A 13239-nucleotide genomic window follows, 5' to 3' on the forward strand; every position below is an offset into this window, starting at 1 on the left:
AGCTTGAATCAGTCGGCCTATTCTCCTCTGACCTCTAGCATCAACAAGGCATTTTCGGCCTCAGGAATGCCTCATACTGAATGTTTTTCCCTTTTCACACCATTCTTTGTAAACCCTAGAAATGGTTGTGCATGAAATAATCCCAATAATGTGTCCCTAATAATCCTGTAGTTGAGTGTATATAAATACATATAAGTTTTGAACAGGAGCTGAAAAGCCTGTTGTTTGTGTCTACAGTCTTCATACAGTTTCATGAACATGATCTTTCCTTTTCAAGACACCAGTTTGTCTGCCACTCATCAGATGATCATATCAATACAGAAGGATATTTGCCAGTCATTTTTTTATGGGTTAGAGAAAGGGGCCATAGCAATGATATAGATATTTCACCATTATCAAATAATCAGGATGTTACGAAGGGGCATGCTGGTGGAAAAAATTTGGGATGGGAGAATTATTTTTTCAAATCTTTTGCATTTCCCTCGAATGAGTTTGTGTTCATCCAAGAAACTTTTCGTTCCCTCACTCAATAACTCAATAATAATAAAAATTCTCCATCAATGGAAACAGGTCCTGTCCAAGGATATTTGTGACCTTGGCTATTTCAGAGCATGTGTACTGTGTCCTGTGTATCCACACGAACTAACTGTACAAGACTGATCCAGATCAAAAAAGGGCAACTGATTCAACTTATTTACTATAATTGGGCACAGCCTAATTAAATTGTGTCATTGAATTTTAAACGGGCTCCCTCATATGATTCAGTTATTCAAATTAATATATTCATTCATCCAATGCTATATGCATTTTAGTGTCACACATATTCAATTTCTAGACTATACTCATCTATTAGCTACATATAGCACTTTTAAGCATCTTTCATCTGGCAAAGCATAAGCTGTGAATACTTCTGAATCAGTCTTCAGCCTAACAAAATGCTTTACTCTTCTCCACAATGGTAAGTAACCCACTGTAATTTAAATGGTTCAATAATTGCAATGTAATTGTGTCACGATCCACACACAGGAAACGGGTTAAATCCAAAAGCAGTATTTTAGAGGATAATCCAAACTCGTAGTCACACATGCAGGGTCAAACCAATAGAAGCCGTCAAAACAAATAAACAAACTGAATCTAGGAACTAAACACAGACCAGAAGTGGTGTGACACAAAATACAAGGATTCCGTAAAACACACTGAAACAGACTGGGTTATACAGGGAATAGTCAACGATAATGGGGAAATGGCTGAGTGCAATGATCACTGATGAGGAACAGCTGAGTGCAATGATAAGACAAGGATCGTGGGAAATGTAGTTCATAAGTGAATGACACCGTGGGGAAGGAGGACATCTAGTGGACACCTGGTGAACACAAACCCAACACTGTGACAAATGGGCTCTATGCACGGCGTTATTTCCGGTGAAGCATTAGGGATGCTCGATAACTTCCGCCGATCATAGAGTCCAATGCAATACCGAGAATTTATATTGAATTTTATACTCCATGGTTATACTAATGAAACGTTAGTCACAAAAACAGATAAAACAGACACCCCTCGTTGTGTTTATGCTTCTTTTTAAAATTATATTAAATAAACATAACTATATATAAAATTACATCTAAACGTATGTACGTTTCGTTTCAAAGACGGGAGGACAGTAAATATTGAAGACTCTGCCATAATCCCGTTTTCTCCGGTTTTCCTCCGCTTTAATCTACACAACCGGAAATGGACGAGCATCCTTACGTCAAATGCGGAACTTATGCGTGCATATAGCCCATTGAACATTAAACACAATTACACACTACCAAGTCTTCCCCTTTTCTCATTTTCTTAAAAACACATAAAATAACACTAAATTTGAACATGTATTCTCTCTTAATTCCACCATATGCAAAGAATGCTGGGAACTAACAAGCACTGCCCAGCTTCAGTTAATGCAACACAAATCAATCATGTAAGCAAACACAAACGGATTAAGTAAACTTAAATTGTACATATATTTAAGCAGATTGAACACAATCAAATGAAGTTCGGGCAAAATGGCAGTTGACTCGCACTATGCTGCCACCCTCTGGATATAAATATTTTTACTTAACATAAATGGTTTGTGTTTAGACAACACGTTAGGATTTTGTACTGTTGAGACATAATTACATACACCTTAATAGAAAAAAGTCAAAAAACACAATTATTACAAGTAAGCGAAGTGTAAATATATTATGTAAAGTGCACAATCTTCCTATTTCATTTTTTTAGAGTAAGTAAACATGTGGTGAAGTGCAAAGATCACACGTGTGTGTGTTGGGACAGACCCACAGTAAAAAAACGAAAAAAAAAAGAAAAAAACGAAAAAAAAAAAACGTATGAACCACTGCTGCAATGGCCACACGTTGTCAGCAAGGGTGCAGGAATACACAACGAAGATGATGATGAAGATTCAAAACACAGTTTAATATACATTGACACAACTACACACAAGCTAACTTAAAAATAGACCAGATAGACACTGATGTGTCTCAATTTGCCTACTTATACTACTCCCTAAAAATATGTAGGCCTACTCTTTTTGTGAAGAAAAATAAGATACTTTTGAGTGTGTAGCAAAAAAAAAAAAAAAAAAATTAAACATTGGCTACCGCAATAGTGCCACCTACAGGCAACAGAAAAGGACATGTTTAACACTGTTATGGACTCCTGATAAACATATAAAAAAAGTGCTACCAAATGCTAAACATGCTAACAACATACTCCAATGCTAGAAAACACTTACCTGTAGCTAAGTGCCAACACATATACGCAAAAGGCAATTGTTGTAACTTAAGCATGCAATTTCCAATGTGCTCCAAATTGAACATGTTTAATAAGTGTCATATACTACATATTACACCTGTATTTACCTAATTAAAAGCACATTGCCCACCGTGCTCTGTCTTCCTAAAGCCACCGGGTGGGAGGGCCCTTTTCATCGCTGCTTGCAGCTTTAATTTTAACTGAAGTTCTCAACTTCTTTCTGTTACTTTCTCCCACCCGCAACATTTAAGTTTTGTCCCACTCTCGCCCACAAAAAGTCTTTTTTTTCTGTTCCTCCAAATACTTTTAAGTTAGCCTACATATCTCCACCAAACACATCAGCATAAATGCTCCTGATAAAGTATTTGTTATTAAAGCATTAACACACAAACCACACTGATATAACATAAAAACAAGGAGGCTAACTAACAGTCATGGTTTGACTCACACAGTCACACTCCACTGTGAGTCATGTCAAACAACTCCCTTCAACCATCATATTCACAAGATAGTTTATTTCTCGTGCATACTGTAGTGTTTGGAGTAAATCTATATGCCCTCATATGTAAAAAACACTCTCCTCAGGATGTATGTGGGTAGTTTCATGAACACCACACTCTGGGCAGTTTCTGCAAGGGTAACCTTTTTACAGCATACTATAACCCACACCATTTCTCTTATTCAGATGACAATACAGGTTACATTATTCAGATGTACTAGTCTGTATTAATGTATAATAGTTGCTAATACTATTTAATTTGCAGATAAAACTGTATTCCTCTAACCAGAGCATATAAAGTTTATAACATTTATTTACTTGTATAGTACACAAGTACTAGTTACTACTAAATATAGCTTCTTTTTTTGTGACTACAACCCTCCTTTTCATTGTTGCAAATATTGTTGCAACAGTGTAATTTTTATTTTTACAATATACTTTAATATTATAAACTTGTATATTATTATACGCATACATGATATAATTTAACCTGTTATGATGTTCTTTTTGTAAGTCTTTTTACCATAAAGGGCTCAAGGATGCAAAGGCACATACTGTAACACTTCTGCCTTGTGGTTGAGGTGTGAGTTTGCAGCTAGTAGCCTACTTAGAGTATAGAATAAATATAGGCTAGTTATGTCATTCTTGTTCAATAGCCTACATTATTTAAATTTCTTGTTCACAAGCAATCCGTGAATTAATTATATGATGTTTTATCAATTTTGTGATCACACAAATATATCAACATCAACTTCAAACTCCATTAAACCCTTCAACCTAGTTTTGCATAGCCACCGACCATTGACTAAAGGGCAGAAGATTTAATCCACTGCTGTGCGGATACTCATGCCTCTAGTCTGCATGTTAAAAGATCATCTTTGTCAATTAGCACTTTCCACTTTTGCTATATCTTACCTGGCTGTCATATGACAGACGTTTAAACTTCCAGCGCATTGCATATTAGTGCACTATTATTCAATAAGGGAGTAGTTCACTTAAAAAAAAAAAAAAAAAAAAAAACCTTTGCTGATAAATTTACTCACCCCTGTGTCATCCAAGATGTACATGTCTTTCTTTCTTCAGTCGAAAAAGAAATTACGGTTTTTGATTCCAGCATTTTCTCCATATGCACATCACTGGTAACCAAACGGTTCAAGTTCAAAAAGACACTGAGTTACAAACTGCAAACTGTTCAAAGGGCTTTAAACGATTCCATTTGATGAATAAGGGTCTTATCAAGCGAAACGATCGCTCATTTAATAAATAAATAACAAAATTTAAGTTTTATAAGCTCAAACGCTCGCCTTGCTCTGTACAGTGATGCACGTTCGTGACTCTCCTGTTCCAACTCGTTCATCAAAACGAATGAACGAATCTTTTTCTGAGTCAATTTGTTCGTTTCGATGAACGAGTTCGAACAGGAGAGTCACAAACGTCACAGAACAGAGCAGTAGAGCATTTGAGCTCGTCTGGAATCGTTTAAAGCCCTTTGAACAGTTTGCAGTTTGCAATGAAAGTGTCTGTTGGACCTTGAACCGTTTGGTTACTAGTAAATTTGCATTATATGGAGAAAAATGCTGGAATGTTTTCATCAAAAACCTTAATTTCTTTTCGACTGCAGAAAGAATGACATTGATATCTTGGATGACATGGGGGTGAGTAAATTATTATTATTAATTATCAATTTAATTATTAATTATTATTGATTTTTTTAAAGTGAAGGTTTAAAAGTTAAAAAAAGTTTGAAAGTTTAAAGTGAAAAACTACTCTTTTAACAACAAAGCTGTTTCAGTGGAATGTTTTTGATCATGTGAAGCATAGTCAACATTTAATCAGTATCTCTCAGTGCTATTTAGGCCTAATAAAGACACTTCCTGTTTCTCTATGCAGTTTTAGGTCAGAAGCTTTGTGATTCCTGGATGATAATAACTGGCATGATTGTTCCATACATGCCTACTTTCTCTTTTTCTTTTTTTGTTTGACAGCCCTCCCACTCTTCGAGATAATATTTACTTCATGTGCAGAAGGCCTTACTTAGTTTCAATCTCAGACAGCATCTCCACCCACAAGTCTGTTTACTGACTGCCCCCAAAATGCTAAATACTGTCTGAAAGTTTCAAGTTCTAGACATGTTTGTCATGGCTTCTATGCAATTTCCAGCTGTTTGGGTACAAATGGAAACAAAATTGTTTTCCAATGGCTTTTGGGGAGGAACTAATCACTGGATTTGCTAAAGTTTGCCAGGTTTAGTGTCACCAAAACTTTGAAAGACATTCATAGTTTTGTTAGAGGCACTTAACACCTAAACATTGACAACTTATTATTGACAATCTGTGTATTCTGCTTTACTTCTGTTTGTGAAATATTCCTTATCACTTTTGAAGGAAGAGAATACAACAAAGTGTCTATTAAGTTCCTTGTTTTGGGTGCAACTGATTGTGAAACCACAGTGATTGTTGCTCAATGTCATACCAATAATATGATATTAACTACTGATAAATCCACCAGTAAATGGTACATAAAAACAAAACAAACTGTGATTGGTTGTTTTATATATCAGTCAGACTGACTCTTCCTGTTCAAGTGGGTGGTTCTTCACTAGAATAAGCTACAATGTGGAGCAAACTGTATGATGTTAGTCAAAAATCTGTTGTATTGGTGAAAAATATCATGTTGAACAAAATAAACTACCAAAACCAAATTGACTGAATGTATGTACTTAAAAAACAGAACATAACTATAACATGTGTTGACTTGAGAATGTATCTGTCCAGAAAATGGAAGTCAGTCATTTAAAGCAAATTATGTATTTCTTTTAATTAGCTTGTTGAAAATGTGTTAAATGATGACCTCACTGGAGCTTGCGTCAACTCACAATAGGAAGCAACATTAAATCCACCATCAGAAAAAGTTTAACACTTTATCTTCCTTCATAATGACAAGCAGGTCATTGATCAAAAATGGACCAAAACCAGAATATAAAAGACAGGAGACTTTTAGGAGTTTATGAATTGAACCAATAACCTTTCCGTTACAAGTCCAGATCGACAGCTCATGTTAGTGATAGTGGCTTTTGGTCTGTTTGCTTCATATCTACTTCATCTATGATGCTAACCGAGGTGGAAAAATGATACAACGGCCTGTGCACGCGTTCTTTCAACTGCTTTGGCCAGTGGAATCTATTCACCACACACATCATTTACCTACACACCTGATTGTACAGATCTTTCCATTCTCATTTAAAAGATTAAAAAATATCAGAGGTCACGGCTAAAAGGGTGCTGTTAAGCACAAGTGCTCAATTGATTTTTTTCACATTTATTAATTTTCATTGTAATGTTAAATTGCTAAGCAAATTCATCAAATGACATATTTCCTATGGACAATATAGCCTATGATGAAATGCTGCTATACAGAAAACATATGTGAGCCGCACAGTGATATGGCTGAAGGGGTGTTTTGCATCAACATCCAGAACTTGAACCATCCATTTTATAATTAGTTTGACACTGTGGTGATTTCTGTATTCTTATATCCCTTTTTCATTTTCAACCTCATTGAAGAAGTCCTGCCAAAAAGGTTGAGCAAAGATCATCATTGTAAGTGTGTCAAATGTGCTTAAAGCTTTTACAATTAAGTGATTTTGTTAAAGAAGCAAAGAAATAGCACAGCTGCAGATGTTTTAGCATTGCTCCACAAATGTTTTCTGTGGTACAGAGGGTCCTAGAATACAGGAAGTGTGTGGGTTATGAGAGTTGTCTTTCAACTCAACAAAGGCTGTTTGCTGTTGTAATGCACACTACTGAGTTTACTGTCTGAATTTAAAAGGAAATATTAGTCCTGCCTCTACATTAATTAATTAACTCTGGGTGCATTTACACCATAGTACATGCCTGATATAAAAGAAAGAGTAATTTATGCCTTAATAGCATGTAGCAATACCAATAAAAAATTATAATAAAAATAGTTTTTAGAAAAATGACATTACCTGCATGCTGGTGTGAAGTGTTAAACTCCATCTAAAACATTTTAAACAGCCTTAAAAAAAACTAAAATAAAAATGATAAACGTTGCTTTTATGATCTCATATTTAAGAAACATGGAATATAAGTAATAAAATTCATGTACACTAATGGGCTATTTGATGTTAGGAAATAAAAAAAGGACCACATCTTAAGTCAACTACCCATACACACTGTAAAAAAATGTTGTTGGTTTAACTTAAAAAAGTAAGTAACCTGGTTGCCTTAAAATTTTGATTGTTGATTGAACTGGAAAAAGTGAGTTAATACAATGAAGGAGCTTGATTTAATCAACAGAAACTCAAAATAATAAGTCATCTCAACTAAATAAATTATTTAAGTTGATTTGACAATAGAAAAAAAATGTTGTGATAACAAATGTTGAAAATATTTTTTTTTACAGTGCACTATTCAAATAAAATGTAAGAAATATACAATTCTGAATATTCTGGATAATACTTTTGTTGTCTCAGAGTAGCTGTAATAATCGTAAGTATCTTATGCTGTTTCACGTTCTGATCATCACGTTGCTTTCTTGAGCTCAGCGGTTCTCGGCGGTGTCCCACTCTCATGTAACCACTTCCCCTCGTTCCTGTCTGCAGACTCACAGTTGATCAGAAGTGCTTGACATGTTGAAGGGAGAGTGAGAGCTTCAACCTTCTGCGATCATGGAGGTCTTTCAAACCAGAATCCTACATCTAAATATATGGGTCATCATTTATTTACTGACTTATGCAGGTATGTTATAACATTGTTGTGATTGTTTGTTTGGTTTTGGTGTTGTGTGATTGTGTGTTTTAGTGGCGGTGACTAAGGACATGAGCAACAGGTGTGTCTTGCAAGCTTTTGGATGCATGTGTTCACATATGTGTTTTACCTTCTGATGTAGTTATTGTCTTTTCATCAGATTATTCCAAATCAAATCAAGAGCAAAGGATTCGGCTGCACATCAACAAAACAGTGTTTGTGGGGGAAACAGTTACACTTCACTGCAACAAAACCCCATTTGATGACGATTTCACATGGAAAATGAACAGCTCTGTTATTTTTAGTTATTACTCGATCAATAACAGTGCTATGAGAAACTTCAGCTCAAACAGGATTCACATCAACCCAGCTGTTTCAAAAGATTTAAAAATACATCAAATACAAGCATCTGATGCAGGAAACTACACCTGCCATCCAGGAGCAATAAGATGGACATTAACAATAACAGGTTATTCCATGATTTCATTTGTTGCTTCTTCAAAAACAATTTCATTTATTATAGAACAAATATAGTTTGTAACCAGTTACTATAAGAGTGCTGGTTGACTGATATCATGTGTGTTTGACTCTTATGTGTGTCAGAAAACCAACCATCATCACCCAAACAAAAGCCTCTCGACATCATCATCATCATCTCATGTTCTGGAGTTCTTATGGTCTTTCAGATATTCACCATCAGCTTCTGCATTCACAGGTGAGAGACATTAACACACCATGAACTGATGAGATAATTTATTGATTTTAGTTTTCATGTATGATGAAGTGACAACCTTTTAAAAAAATTATTAGTAAATATTTGGCACCATGCATATATTTATTTTAATTGCTTTAATATTATATCCGCTAATTTTAAAAATAGAAAAGATGATGAGTATAGTAAAGATATGCAAAACACATCTCAGTATTTGCTGTGGTATCAAAAAACGTTTGTCAAATGTGTGATATTGTACACATGTGATATTGTAAGTTATGTTTACAGAAGATGGAAAAAAAGAAAAGATTTAAGTCTCAGAGAAACAGGACAGGACTTTGTGAGTTTTTCCCCATCACTTAAATAGTGTATAAGTTGTAAATGGTCCTTTTCATTAAAAACTTAATCTATTAGTAATGATTTATTTTCTCATTTTACTTTAGTCACAGGCACCAGCCAGAGGGAGGATACAGACTCAAACCAGTCAGTACTTTGAGAGATACAACTCGGTGTATGGACAATTATGATGTCATTTTTTTCTTTTCTTTTCAGAAAAGCTAAACATTTTACATCAGAACTTAGTAGCAATTGCCTGTGTAACCTAAGTCAATTAAACAAGTACACAAGTGAGGGCTGGACTTTTGCACGCACTGATGCTACAGGGGTTGAAAGTGTTGTATACTGTAGCACAGACCACACAGTGAAGTACACGAATAAAACACGTGTTACCATCTCTGAAAACAGCCACAAGAATTGCAGTTCATCACCTAAACAGGCATATGACTGACAAAGGGCATTAATGTTCCATACTGGACACACAAAATACAAACCTTAACCAGAAATATTTTCAGACACACATTTTCTTTATTTGCCAAAAATGGCAGACTCTCGCTTTACATTGGGTCATTTTTGTTATATAGTCCAATATCACTAATCACAATCCAAACAACATCATTGTTTTGGCTGATCACTTGAAAATACAGCTTCGTTTTCCTATAAATCGTTAGAAGTAAAGTTTTATAAATTATTACATGTTTTAAAATGAGAAAAACGTATAGATTTGCATTTGCTTATTTCAAATATCTCTGGAGAGTATTTTTTTTAACCCAAAATAGGGTGTTGTGAGCATTTTTGAGTTTGCAATGTAATGTATGTCTCATTCATATACAGCCTCTCGTGTCATACTCATAAACGATTCATAAAAGTTATGATAAGGCATGTCGGATATCGCTGTAGCAGAGTACAACATAGACACGTTGTTGTGACTGATGAAACAGGAAGACAATAAATGGTTTATTTGTGTTCTTTAGTCATCTCAGCTATTTTCATAAAAATAATGTATATTTTTAATGCAATGCTAATCGACATACTAGCCTCTATCACTAGAATACTTAAAAAAATTATATAATTTCTCTGCCTCATTCGCGGATAGCTCAAAATGCGTAGAGATAACACGCCACCTGACTCGAAAGTGGCGTATATGTTTACGCAAAAGTCATGATGTCATGTTGGATATGAAGCCACTTCAGATAAGATCACAAAAGGAAGTTACTGTATATCAAACACTCGACGCTGATGATATGAAGTGAGTTTGGAAAAAAAAAGCGTGTCATTAAATGTTTGCTTTTGTTGGATGTCACACTGTACAGCCCTACACAAATGCCAATAGGCTACCACCCTTGCTGTGTAAATGGAACATTGGGCTCAAACCATTTCAATTGGTCCAATGGAGCAATTTTTTTATTTGAATTGGTTTACCCACAACAGCTGTGTTACAAAATTAGAAAAAGTAGAGATCGAGCACACTTTATTCATGCATTTTGAAAACTTAACAGATAGTGTTTCTCAGTCAGGGGGGCTGGGAGCCACTAGGGGGCCTCAAGAAACTTCTGAGAGGGACCTTAAAACCTAAAACTTAAAAGGGTTTAAATGTCTCCAAGTCACAGCATCTCCCCCTTTGTTCGAGACAATATTCAAAGGCCCTTCTATCTAGGCTGATACTTTTACAGGTCTGTAGTAATACAAATAGCAAAACATGTTGTCAGTTTAATGTTACAGTATATATTGAAAAAAGTATATATTGAGGTTTCCGTAAATATCAGTTGTACGCAAATCAAAATCATATTAAAAGCAATGGTCCCAAAGAAATTTTAGACCACTTGAGATGGACTGATCCAGTGGTAGCATGCATATGTGATAAATAACAGTAGGCTAAATGGGTTGGGGGCAAATTAATGTTCATAATTTTATTTTGTGTTGTTGATTTCTACATGTGAATTATTGTACTGTATAGCATGTTTTAAATGATTGTACATAATGTAAAACCATGATTAAAAAAAGAAATCCTTTCTATCAGACAATGCATTGGTAAAATAAATCCAATCTGTAGGAGAAAGCATTGCAACCAATATGTTACTGATTATGAGTGTTTCCAATATAAAAGAAAAAGTAAAAAAAAAAAACCAAATAAATACACACGTAACATTTTATTTATCTTAAGGCTCTTTTCATTTATATAATTTATTTCTATTTCTATGTATAGTTTTCCTTTCTTTCCTCTATAGTGTGTGTTTCCAATTTAACACAAGTGTTTGTTTTATTATACATAGCTAAAAATTACATTTCTTTATAGAAATGTTATAATATAGTGAAAAATAAATAAATTTGTCTCTTCGTTTTATTGGGGTCTAAGATTGTGTGAAGAAGGTGTGTAAGAAGGTGTGTGTTGGATGTGCAGAGGTTGTAATGGAGGTCACAGCTCTCGGAAAGAAGCAGTTTCTCAGTCTTCATTGCCCTGTACATTTTAATTATCTATAAGAATTTCACTGATTTTTACACCATAGTTAGGCTGTACAAATTAACTAAATGTATTTATTTTTAATTCAAGTGGATGGAAACCTATAGAAAAGGATTGAACTTAAACGATGCTTTATCCTGTGGCTTCCGTCTAGTCTAGTGCATGGGCAACATTGGACTCCTATTGGATTGGACTCCTAATTGGTCCTTATGAATCCAGTAAAACATGTTACAACGTCTATGTATTATGTCTATGTGCTCAAGATAGAACATTCCCATAATGCACTGTGCGAGTATGGATTCTCGCGTCTCGCCATGAGAGGGCGCGCCGCGCCGCTGAATAAGCGTAATGTCATACAAGTAAAAATAATAATAATAATAATAATAATAATAATAATTGAATATTAAATTGTTACAGTTTCTATAGTCACGTTCACTCTTATGAGTGTTTGAAAATAGGACGTTATATGTAAGTGCTAGAAAGTAAAGTAAAATGTCAAAACTGTGCCCCTACACATGTATATGCCTAAAGTGTGAGGCCTATGTGTGTGTTTTGAGTATCATATTTCATACATTAGGTGTGAATGTATATTTCATAGATCAGATCAGCTCATATATGCAATTCATTGATAATTGACAGATTAAAAGCCACCAAAAGCCTGTTGTATCATATTTGTCATTTACATTAAAAATGTAAGTAAATAATAGGCTAAATAAACATTAATAAATGATAATAATAATTAATGTATACTTTAAAACAACAATAAAAATACAACATAAATCTATGATTATTAACATTAATAGGCCTATTACATTTCATTAGCATTAATAAATAAAGTATTATAATTAATGTATATTAATAAAAACATTCAAATGTAAAAATAATTATGTATGATAATTAACATGAATGAATACATTCTATGCAATAATTAATGTAAATCATACAGGCCTTCAAACATTGAAATAATGTTTTTAAATATCATGAAAAATTATTATTATTATTATTATTTGAGTCTTAAGAAGATGGAAAATAGCAGAAAATAGTCTAAAAATCGACTTTGACCTCCAGTACCCATACCGTAAGCAAAGAGTGAGTAGCTGCAGACTCGGAGACCCATATCTATATAAAGCGGAGACCTGCGTACACCGTATAGTCTTATTTGAGAAGTTTTTAAATGCAATTGAAGACGAAAAGTAAAGTCACGAATACAATTCTTTCTTCCTTTTTTCTTTACAGCAAGATCGTTAAATAAAGTACAATTGTTTATTGGTGTTTTGTCTATTCTTTTATGTTTTCTTTACATTCAAAATATTTTAAACAGGTTTTGTAATGTTAGCATGATAATGTTAATTAGACCAATATAGGTTGAACTGAAAGAAATATTGGAATTTGAATAAAAAAAATTGCTGCAATATCACATACTATTTTTCAGAGGATAGTTCAATCTGTAATTGTATCCCTTCCATCAGTAACAGAATTATATTTTTGGCACAACATGCATTAAGCAGGGAACACGAATATTTATTTGGAACTAAAAACGAGACCGTAATTTGCATAGAAGAACAAGAGGGGAAACTCTGATGCATTTGTTTAACAGCCACCAGGTGGCGCTTCGGTAGCGCGGCCGCCATTTTGGGGTGAGAATTCCAACTGGAGTTACTGGACA

At 34.2% G+C, this 13239-nt stretch overlaps 1 protein-coding gene across 1 annotated transcript; it reads left to right on the plus strand.

Moving 5' to 3' along the window:
* The first annotated feature begins 7920 nt into the window (after positions 1-7920).
* Positions 7921-11334, plus strand: LOC148978374 (uncharacterized). The gene is made up of 5 exons (XM_039683218.2): positions 7921-8055; positions 8225-8533; positions 8668-8779; positions 9065-9116; positions 9220-11334. Exons 1-5 carry the CDS (start codon positions 7986-7988, stop codon positions 9301-9303), a joined length of 627 nt encoding a protein of 208 aa, XP_039539152.2. The 5' UTR covers positions 7921-7985; the 3' UTR covers positions 9304-11334.
* Positions 11335-13239: the final 1905 nt, after the last annotated feature.

This window comes from Pimephales promelas, chromosome 7 (assembly GCF_988280905.1).
Source record: "Pimephales promelas chromosome 7, fPimPro1.hap1.1, whole genome shotgun sequence".
NCBI lineage: Eukaryota > Metazoa > Chordata > Actinopteri > Cypriniformes > Leuciscidae > Pimephales > Pimephales promelas.